This window comes from Pistacia vera, unplaced genomic scaffold, assembly GCF_008641045.1.
Source record: "Pistacia vera cultivar Batoury unplaced genomic scaffold, PisVer_v2 Contig550, whole genome shotgun sequence".
Classification (NCBI taxonomy): Eukaryota; Viridiplantae; Streptophyta; class Magnoliopsida; order Sapindales; family Anacardiaceae; genus Pistacia; species Pistacia vera.
The window spans coordinates 333271-344945 of record NW_022196391.1 but is presented as its reverse complement, the minus strand read 5'-3'; the positions used below and the strand labels follow the sequence as shown (position 1 = coordinate 344945).

Here is an 11675-nt window from a genome sequence, read left to right as displayed (position 1 = left end):
AAACTGCTGATTGGATAAGAATTTCAGTGGCACCCCAATTAGTACCTGGAGAAACTCGAATTCAGAAACTCATAGAACCTCCTTTTGCTCTTTTACTATCAAATCATCCGATGGTGGTTATAATTGTTGTATGTTATTATATTGGAATGAGGAAGTTTTTGTTGGGTGTCTCTCTCTTAACAAAGAACCAATAACAAAAAGAAAATCTATTATCTATATGACATTCCAACTCTATGATTCAACCAGTAACTAAAATGGTTCTGTTTTATGAACATCTTTCACCATCCTTGGAGAGATAGCTACTGATAGATCTGAAACAAGTAAGAAGACATTACTCTTGTTAATCCAAAGTGACGGATAATATGAAATTAGCCACATCATGTCAGTAGTTAATGCACTTATCATGGTTAGCACATCCATTGTGGTTAGAAGTTAAAATCTCGTATCAAAGGCACGTCCGAAATATGTGCTCATACTTTCAAAATAGGTCCAACATTTACTAAATTCATGCTAAGAGGTATGGGGATAGCAGTAACAAGATATTGCACCTTGAAACTAATTAAGGTTTTCATATATTAGTTACAGTTGTGTTTGGTGGACTGTGGACAAGTTTAATGTGCTCTTGTACGGTCACTTTCGGCATTCTGTTTCACTGGTTCCGTTGGGCAATGAATAACATTGATAAGCCTGCCAAAGACCCGCAACAAGCAGGTTCACCGTTTCCATTAACGAGCCTATAAATAATGGATGAGTAAATAACTATTCCCACCCAAGGTTTGACGAAATCTCAAGTTGGTACCCCATGTTACATTTATTCCAGATTCTCATCCTTAAACGGAAAAATGTTTGATATAAAGGTAAAGGGGTAAATTGGTCATTTTACGTGGGCAGCGCACATTAGTAGGTTGTTGCCTATAACGGTCCTTCGACGCATGTTAGCAAACGGCGTCCCCTACATTTTTCGCCATTTTTCCAACAGTTCTTTCACCCAAAATCACCATTGTCATCACCATTTGAACCTCCATCCTCCCCTCTACAAAACCATACCCTTCACAACCTCTCATCACTCACTGATCGACCACGGCAACCGCGACCTGCGACTGGTTTTTACTGGTTTTCGACCGTTTTGAATGGTGAAAGCCCCAACCACCACCACCATTTGACTCCTCGCATCCTCTCCCACAAAACACCTAACCTTTCTAACCATGGCAGCTCACCGTTTGCCGTCCACCACTTCACCAAAAAACGGCCGATGAACACGAACTCTCGGCCAACGAACGACGACGAAACGATTGTTGGGGACATAGGGGTTTTATAGATTTGGAGACGGTGGTTGTAGTGGTGGTGTCCAATTGGATGTTTGCCATCGGAATCAACCGGAATCCAGTGAAGGACATCGAAACCCTAAGCCTAACAACGCCGACGATTGGAGGGGCCAATGAGTTGGAAACCAGAAAGGTTTTGGACGATAGATTACGAGAAAGGTGATATTGGTCACCATGGGATTCGATGTCGTCGAAAACAACCCAGATCAGACTGTTTCCAACGAGAGTGTGTAGTGACCGAGGGTGTTTTTGACGTAATTTGAAAATAAAATGGTAAGTTTAATTATACTAATTTAAATGTTAAAACAGAATTTATTAATTTAGAGTTAAGGACATTACGATAATTACACCTTTTAAACCCTAAAAATTGTTAACACTTATTTTAAAAGTGAGAATTTAGATTAAATGTAACATGAGATATGATTTCGTCAAACTTGGGTGGGAATATGTCGTTTACTCATAATGGATCAAACGCATTTAACTACAAATGAAAAAAAAAAAAAAAAAATGGTTTTCCATCTGATCTACAGACTTCAGTCCAAACAAATGCCTGGGTCACATCACATGTCTGGAAAAATCTGGAAACAGTGTAATTCCGATTTTCTGAATACATGTACCCAACAAGTCAAGAGGATAAATATCCGCAGCAAACTTTCTCCATTGCCGCAATCAACATTCAACACTCTCTGTCAGCCGGTTAAACACTTTCAAACAATGTGCCAGATAGAGAAAATAATGTATTCAATTCGGATTTGTTTAATTTTNTGGGTCACATCACATGTCTGGAAAAATCTGGAAACAGTGTAATTCCGATTTTCTGAATACATGTACCCAACAAGTCAAGAGGATAAATATCCACAGCAAACTTTCTCCATTGCGGCAATCAACATTCAACACTCTTTCTGTCAGCCGGTTAAACACTTTCAAACAATGTGCCAGATAGAGAAAATAATGTATTCAAATCGGATTTGTTTAATTTTGAAAAAAACTCATTGGCTCTCAAAGTCATCAAGTCATGATCAGAAGAGGCAAGGATATTTGTAGTCAGCAAAATTGCAGTCAAAACCAAACCCTATACCCTTCCAGAATAACCATATTTTGACTTTACTGCTTCAGGCATAACAACACTATCAAATTCTATTGAACAGTAAAAATCTATTCATCCCAATTTCCTATCCATGTGGTCAGCAAATTGAACTGTCATCTCCAAGTAAGCAGAAAATTTCATGAGTAATTAACAGTGTCCTCATAACACAGTCAAATTCTGAAAGTGTGGATTCAACCTGCTGGTAGCATTCAATTGAATTATACACTCAGGGCAATTGGATCAAAACAAGAGTTGAAAACATAGGGGAGAAAACAGAAGCCAAATTGCGTCTGAAAGTCATGGTTCGCAAGCCAATATAATGTTCAATTCAAGAAAATCCACAATCAGAGTGTTCACATACTGCATTGTCATAAACCAAAAGCTCTCCAACTCTCAACACAAGCTAATCTTTTTATTCTACCTTCTTCCAACTACAACTTCCAGAATTTTTTTTTTTTTTTTACTGGTCATGCTATTACTACTATGGTTTAATGAATGTCAATGAAGAAGATGCTAATTAAGAGGAATGATGAAAACAAGATAAAAACCAATTCACAGAGTGGGGATCCACAGGAGGGAAGCAGCGGTAACCTGAAGCAAGTCTATCAATGACAAAGCATAGGATCAATCCTATCTTAGGTTCTTCACCACTCCTAAAATGGAAAACTACACTTCAGCCTGCTTGCTAATCGTTGATCAGTCCCCACATCAGCACATGCTTCAGGTACTGCTTACTTCTTTCTTTCAATTGAAGTACATGGTAGGAACAGTACAACAAATGCAGAGAATCAAAAGAAAGCAGTGTTGGGTTATCTTATTTAATTTAGGTCGACATCTCTGCAGTTTTTCCCCGAGTGTGCAGCTCATTGCTAAATGAACTTATATCATCAAACAAATCACAAAGTGCAACCAGAAATATAACCAGCCACTTACCACTAAAGCAGGCAATAAGTTGATGTTGACAATTAATATGGATATACCAGCCAACGATGAAGCGGAAACAGTCAATAAATACAGCTGATAACATAGTCAGTTTTGTCCAGAGCTCAAAATCAGTTTTGTCCACTGAGTATTGACCCAAAAATGGCAACTGACCTCTCAAAAGTTTGGAGACGAAATCAGGACAAGGCTTAACAATTGGTTGATGTGAATGCACAGTTCCATAAAGCATAAAACTTCCATTATACTCAATGGGATCTTCAATGTGAGTAAGACAATGGCAGCTATGTTTCAAGGATCCAGGAAAGACATCATCATAAGTCTACTCTAAGAACAACTTATGTTGCATCCTTCGGAGCTCATATCCCTTCAATTAAAAAAATCACCACACAAACTATTCAACCAAACAGCCTCAATACACAACTAAAGTTTAGGGAAAATACCTAAGCATCTACATTGCACTTCAGGTGAAAGCAAACGTGGAAGTGTGAGAAAACCTGCACTCAGGATACCTCAGCCAACCAGAAATCATGTTAACCTAACAGAGACAAATCGCTTAGAATTATATACAATCTGCACATAAACTTGTAAATCTTTATTTGGTAATGAAGGTAGATCACATTGAAAGTACTTTATGAAAGCTTCAGCACCATAACTGATGTGTATAAACGGACTTCTCATTGGAAGTGTGTACAAGCATTACCTCAATGCCGAATTGAAGGATTCATGTGTAACCCAACAAGAGGAATGTGAAGAAGCATATCAAATACTAAGCATTTCACTTTATTGATGGCAGACAAATTAGATCAAAGTTCCAATTGTTTGTTGCTGCATTCCTGCTCTGCCCCACCAAGCACTATATTTAGCACATAAAGCTTATCATACCATACGAAAGAAGGATGACCACTGAAGAATCTACAGATACTGAATTCATTAAAATGATCTTCAACATATATAATGTGCCACCATAATTTATGACAGTACAAAACTTGCTAAAATGGAACTCAAGAACTGCAGCTGGCATCCAAAGTTAGAGAATAAGAAACCAGTAATAAGATTCAAGAAGAATTAACCATCATGGTACTAGAACCAAGGCTATATACATGACGGAACAATGAAGCACTTGTTGCAGACATGTAGTCTCAGACCACATTGTCATCTACCATTGCTCTCACATTTGGACCAAGACCATGTACCCGATAAAGCTGTAAATTACAGATCAGCTTCCTAGTACACATCCAGCATCCAGGCTCATATAAAATCAAAACTTTTTCCTCTTCATTCGTGACATATCATCAAACCCATTGTCATGCCACACCTGCCCACCATGCCTATAATTTCCTTCCTGCTCTTCAATGTTTCTAGTTCTCCTTGGACCATTTCCAGGTCGGTTCTTAATCCTTCTATCGAATTCCCTTTCCCTCAAATTGCCTCTTTCATGAAACTCTGGACCGTCTTCAGGACAAAACCTAAAAGTCCTAAGGCCATCTCCCGCATTTAAATGAAAATTCTCACCCTCAACACCATTATAAGGAGGTCTAAAAGGCCGAACAGGTCCCCGTCTCTCACCAAACCTTCTTCTCTCTTCACCAGTTCCATCAGCACCAAGTTCCTGAAACCGGCCAGGATGCATGGGCCTCCCAAAATAATCATCACTGTCTGTCCTTTCACGAGGATCAACAATGTCAAATCTCCTAGTGTTTCTGAGTAAAACCCTGCCAGATGGACTCCTATTAGGCATGGCAGATCTTGGATGAGCCAGATCACGACTAGAATCCATATCCCTTACCTCATTAGGTGGTCTAGACATATATGGAGAACCATGCCTTCTAACTACCATTTCTCCAGGGAAACAAGAATGATCAGGAGATCTCATCCTCTCCATCCTATAAATTGGAGGAGATCTCCGATTAGGCAATTCAGGATGTCCACCAAATCCATCCGGGGATCTTCTCCTGGGAGGTGACCAAGTACCAGGTGAGCGAGTCCTAGAACCAATTGGAGATTTCGAACGAATACGAGGAATACCCCTTCTTTGCATGGGCAAGAAATTCCTGTTGCTTCGGACAAAATGACCATCTAATCCCTCGTAAGGAGCTTGGGGATGTGTAAACATTGGGTCTGTGTTGTCATTAGGTAGACCCCTCATGAACTTCTCACCGCGCCTCAGTCCAACCAATTCAGTACCATCTTGACCAATGCATCCACTTGGGCTAATATTTCTTGGAACTCGGCGAACCATATCAAGGCCACGTCCATGAGGCCCCATTCTCCCCCCGGGAGACCTCCTCCTTGGTAGATGACGAAAAACCGGTGGCTCATCATTTAAAATTTTCCTCCCTCCCCTACCAGTACCAACAAAAGGACCATTTAGCCCAGCATTATAGCCATTAAATTCTGGATCAGGCTGTGATGCATATTTATGCCTGGGAACATGGAACTCTGCCGGACCATTATAAAAGTCTGGAGCAAAGTCCCGTTCAGAATTCCAATCACCTTGTAGTGTGTCTATTCTACTGGAGATTCTCCCTCTGCCACGCACAAAATTCAATCTAGAGTTCCTAGATGGATGGTCTTGATGCCTCTCTCTTGAAAATTTGTGAGAAGCATCGGTATAAATTTCATCCCTGCAAAAAGCAATAAAGAAAAAAATATGAAATGAAAGTACATCGCTTATATCATCTAACTAACTTACCAAAACAAGGAGGGGAAAGAAAATATAATGGTAATAATAATCACCTCCCTCGAGGATGTAATATTTCTCCCTCGAGTGCAACGTCGGTTAACCTTTCCCTCCCAACTCGGGGAGGCAATGGCCTGCCTGAAATTGTTCTTGTTTGACCAGGTGAGGGCATGTTAGAAACTCGAGGCAAGTTTATTATCCGGCTTTTATTTCCTCCACTGCTAGCATCCTTAGCTGGATCATCAATAATTGAAGATGCTTCTGCCTTGGGCGATGGAGAAACACTCTTTTCCACCACATCAGTTCTTTTAACATTCTCATCATATCCTTGAGCAACAGCAGCAGAATTTCCTTGGCTTGAACTAGTGGCTTGATCATATGACAGTTCAGTCTCCTGGCCCTTTAGGCCATCTTTCATATTCAACATGACAACAGGTCTTATCGGAGAGGCCCTACCACATCTCTTCTGGTCACCTTCGTTGGCAAGCATCTCACCTGCCGATGGTTTTTGCAAAATGGCGTCGTTACTACCAGCACCCTTACTGTCCTTCTCATCATGAGTTGTTTCAGAAAATTCTTTCATATTATCATTGTTTGTTTCACTGGGCTCTTCTGTTTTAGTGGGTTTATCTTCAACAGAAGATGATGTGGAAGGCCGATCACTGGGAGGTCCCACAAAATCCAGTCGTTTATTATCAGAAGAATCACCACTATCGAAGTGTTGTAGTTCTCTTTATTCACATATGGGTCCCTCCTGTTCAGTATGTGCCAGTGGTTCCCGAACTTCACCATCCTCAAAGTCTTCCTCTCTTCCATTGTTGTGTTCAGCATCCATAGCTGTTTCTAGATTATGATTGGCATCAGACTCATAATCAGAACCATAAGAATCTTCTTCTAGCATATCACCTGATAAATTGATCTTCTCCTCATCATCACTTGCAGAACCCTCACCATTTCCTCGTGAATTAGGAGGAACCTCTTCCACGAATTTCAATCTGCACTGCTCAGTATCATCAATGTTTTTATCTTCGGCTATTGCAGCATCTACCAAGCTAGAAACGTTCGACACATTACCATCATAACCCACAGATGCAGACACTGTTTCTGTAAGAACCTGTCTAGCACTTTCAGATTTTTCCCGAGACACCTCCCTGCTAAGATTGTTTCCCTGAGGCACCTCCCTACTAAGGTTTGATGCATTACCATCAAGACCCACAGGTGCAGACATTGTTTCTGTAAGAACCTGTCCAGAACTTTCAGATTTTTCCTCAGGCACCTCCCCACTAAGATGAGATCCTTTCCTGTTCATAGAATGTTCAAAAGGGTTTGATACTTCACCACTTGTAGACAAGGCTGCTGAACTAGTAGTTTTTCCTCGAATATCCATAGCTTCTACCATCTGCTTATCTGATTGGTTTGATGTCCCCTCTGTTTTCTTGAGTGTTTCTCGAATATCCTCACGAACTGGTTCAGGTTTTATGGACCCAGGATCAACTAATTTCAGGGAGCTAAACTTAAATGGTTTCAAGGCTTCAGGATTACATCTTTCAACTAATTCGCGTTTCACTGCTCTAATATCTGGTAACCCCTTAGGAATGGGCGTAGCTCCTGTGAAACCATGTTTGATGCTCTCATCAAGTGGTTCTGATTTTACATTCCTAATATTAACCGGGTTCAAACTGCCAGTTAATTCAAAAGCTTTGCCCAAGCCTGAGTTAGCAGTACCCCGGCCTGAATTCAACATAGCTGATAAACTGGCAGGTTTCTGACTAAGGTTTGACAAAGAAAAAGATGGACTGAGCCCTAAATGAAGATTAGCCTCAGAATTGCAAGGCTGGCCCAACAGATGAGATGATAGATTGCCATCAGATCTGCACTTGTTCTTTTCAAGAATTTGTCCTTTTGAAGTAGCACTATCACCAAATAATCCGACAGAACAAATCAAAGGCTTTATATCATGTGTTCCACCAATTGTGTTACATCCATCAACAGTTCCTTGACCTGCAGCTTCATCAACCACAGAACCATTCCACGCATCCATGGTAGTATTTAAATCCCAGTTTGATCTATTAGCATGCATATCGGCATTAGTATTCAAGTCAACATTGTCAACTTTGCATTGATTACTATTTCCTCCTTTGTTTAAAGACAAACTCAATGAAACTGGTCCTCCACTCTCATGATTCTGATGACTCCTTTAACCATTATGACCTGCCATAGCTGAAACAATATGTTCATTTACAGCCAATGACAACTCAGTAATCCCAGGAGTTTTAACAAATTCTGATGTACTCTTTTCCACCATTTTTTGTTTGTTGGATAGATCCTTTCCTAGGGTAAGGGCAGGAGCTTCAGTCAGTGCTAAGTTCAACTCGGCTTTCGCTGATTTTATCATATTGGCCGATTTTTCAGCCCCCACAGGCTTCTCTTTGCTGTCCACATCAGCCCTGGAAATAGAGTGAATTGTAAGACTTGGTTGTTCAACCTTGATGCTATAGGTTTTAGCACTGCTGTTAACCATTTTAACATTTGTTGCATCAGGATTTCCCTTTCTTTCCGCAAGAAGTGATTCCTTGTTTGCATCAGATAAGCCAGATGAACTTGGCCCAACCTTAGCATTTGATAGAGCTGACCCTTGAGATGGGCTAGAATTTTCCTTTTGTAGCAAATCATTTATTACAGATTGTTCTTTGGCAGGAGGTGAAGGAGGCCGGATTAGCGGGAACCTCCTTTTCTTGATAGGAACACCTGCACTATAATTACTAGACATTCGGACAACAGGTTTCAATCCAGTCTGCCAATAGAAGATTAGGTAGTCAATAACCCGATACCAAAACAATTTGCATAAACTTCTCTAAACTAGTCATTAGTAATTTCTAAAAAGTTTAAAATAAACACCTCTTCACTTCCTGATACTGGAAAGCCTTCAGAATTTGCTACTGTTATAACCTTCTTGCTATCTTATAAAAAATAGTCCAAAATCAACTTCTAGCAAACATATCCGATGCTATTTTCAAATCCACTTTGACCAATAACCGAAAACAATTTTAGGTGCTTAGTTGCAGGAAGTATTAAACAGTCTCCTAGTAATCGTACTCAATCATTAAGAAAGCATCTGCAGACAAAAGGATGAAAACCATACTGTTTTAAACCCCATAATATTCAATAGCTCAAAGTAGCCATTTGATGATTTCTCATAGTTAAATAGAACAAGACACGATCTGAAATTATCTAAATATATCAAGAAATGATCGACTACACAGTTGACACAACTAGATGCATCTTATTATATCACAAAATTGAAACAGTTCAATTACAAAGAATCATAAACATCGACAGCCATCAAGATTTAAAGAATTTTCCAAACAAACTGTATCCACAAACTCAAACTAATTTAAATCAATCAAACAAAAAAAAAAAAAATCTTAAAGAAATCAATACAATAACAATTTCCAGGAAACAACTAAATGAAATCAAAATCAACACGTACCGTTGACCGATCAAAAAGCAACAAATGGATGAACAATAATCCAAAACTAATTGGTGAACACAAAGGTATGAAAATGGAAATTGATCGAGAAACTACCTAACCGATAGAAGCAAAACTCAGATGCTCTTTTGCGCAACTCCAAGGGAATGACTTAAAGAGAGAGAAAAGAATCTTAAGTAGCGTGTCTTGCAATTTGCTTTAGGGTTAGGGTTTCTTGGGGATTGTACTAAGGTGTTATTTATAAACTAATAGGTCATTGAGTTGCATTATTAGTATCGGATCGGCTTGACCTTTTGGCTCATGTTTTTGTTGGTGTATGTGACGGGTGCGGTCCTTATCATACTTTGCCGACCGGGCATTCAACTTGATCTTGACACGTGTAAATGTGATAACACCTTTGTGGAATTTTCATGTGAAGTGGCCCCACCACTTTGTTCATTATTGAACAAGTTGCGATATCATAATGGAGCAGAGTTACTTCATGGAAAAGTAAATAGAGAAAGATTCTTTGCTTTCTTTCTTCGGTGAAGTTACTCTTCACTCCTTAAATTATAGTAAGAATTTCCAAATCAATTTTTTTTTGTTTTCCTGTGACCAAGGTTTTTTTTTATTATTATTAGGATCTTCGAATAATTTGTGTGCCGTTCAATTAATTTTTTTATCTTGAAATTAATGATTAAAATCTTTTAAATAATACAATTAAGAGTTTTAATTGATCACTCAACAATAATTTAAAAAACTAAAATGTTCAATAATACAAACTTTATTTCTATTAATAAATCAGAACATATTTGTCAATCAATGAAATAAATAAGCACTTTTTTGTATTTTTTTTATTAATAAACCAACGCTATTTTACTGTAAAAGATCATTTGATTGATAAAACATAAAAGTGCCCGAGTATAGAACTATAGATCCAACTGAAATTTATTAATTAAAAGAGATAATTATTTTCTATTAATTTGCTTGGTTTTTATTTTTGCCCATAAACCTGAATAAACTCTGGATGAGTTTAATTATTTAATAGGAGAAGAGAGTGATATCTTAATTTATTCATCGATTGTTTAATTAATCTGAAATGAATTATTAAAAAATGATTATTTTTCGTTAAATACGCATCATTTTCTCCTATTAATTAAATAAATTTTCAATGACGTATTTAATTGGTAGAAGATTACAAAGAAGGGGACGTTTGATTGGGGGTTATATAAGATTACTGGGGTAATGTTATTTTATATTACTTGATTACCATGTTTGGTTGTCAAGTAATATAAGATACTGGTAATCTTTATTCAGAGGTAATATAATTATCTCAATTTTTTTAGGTATTCTGAGATTATCAGGGTTATCTTTTTTTGTTACAATCTTATCTCTTATTAATAAAAATTTTGGACAATAATACCCCTACTTTAAAACAAATTTACATTAATATCCTATTTCAATTTTACCCTTTTTAATTAAAATTTTGGACAATAATGCCCTTATATTTAAAATAATTTACAAACAATCACTGCCACCCAGCCACCACCGCCGACAGCGGGCCAACCACCATGGGCCACCACCGAAAAATCACCGAAGTCCTTAAAAAAGAACGAGACTCAGTGGGAGACTCCGGGAGGCTTCGATATGGCCGTTTCCGGCCATATCAGGCCAGATCTGGCATTTGGCCATCAATATGGCCGGAAACAGCTATATCGAAGCCTCTTCATCACGGTCAGCTGCTGATGGGGACTTTCGGAGACTTCCGACGGTGGTATGTGGTGGCGGTAGGTGGTGGGAGTGATTTCGTAATAAATTAAAGTTTTATATAAGTGGGGGTGTTTTAACTAAATATGAAATATCGGGGGTTAAATAAATTATTCAAAAATTAATAATAAAAATAATATTATATTAATATTTGAAAAGAGGACAATTTGATAATTTAAATAACATATCTACCAATTTATTCTCCATAACCAAATATATTAATATAATATACTCACCAACTAACCAAACACATTTTTCTAAAGATTTCTAGTAATCTTATAAAGTAATCTATCTTTTTAGTAATCCAACATTCCCAATAATCTAACATTTCTAAACCAAACGCGCCTGAGGTAAAATCTTTAATCCTTATTTATGACTTAGTCAATTTGAAATTAGTTATTACAA

General features: G+C 38.1%; 2 protein-coding genes across 6 annotated transcripts; both read right to left on the bottom strand.

Moving 5' to 3' along the window:
* Window positions 1–2876: 2876 nt before the first annotated feature.
* Window positions 2877–6617, bottom strand: LOC116107983. The gene is made up of 3 exons (XM_031394269.1): window positions 6091–6617; window positions 4055–5978; window positions 2877–3889 (listed from the first exon to the last, which is right to left on the bottom strand). The coding sequence occupies exons 1-2, from the start codon at window positions 6615–6617 to the stop codon at window positions 4613–4615; spliced, it is 1893 nt and encodes a 630-aa protein (XP_031250129.1). The 3' UTR covers window positions 2877–3889; window positions 4055–4612.
* A 1495-nt stretch (window positions 6618–8112) lies between these two features.
* Window positions 8113–9758, bottom strand: LOC116107999. 5 transcript variants are annotated; one of them, XM_031394283.1, is made up of 3 exons: window positions 9525–9758; window positions 8933–9149; window positions 8113–8828 (listed from the first exon to the last, which is right to left on the bottom strand). In XM_031394283.1, exon 3 carries the CDS (start codon window positions 8802–8804, stop codon window positions 8232–8234), a length of 573 nt encoding a protein of 190 aa, XP_031250143.1. In that variant the 5' UTR covers window positions 8805–8828; window positions 8933–9149; window positions 9525–9758; the 3' UTR covers window positions 8113–8231. The 5 variants fall into 5 exon arrangements, with proteins under 5 accessions (XP_031250143.1, XP_031250146.1, XP_031250145.1 ...); XM_031394286.1 differs by having other exon boundaries at window positions 8933–8994; XM_031394285.1 differs by having other exon boundaries at window positions 9621–9758.
* Between the last annotated feature and the right edge of the window lie 1917 nt (window positions 9759–11675).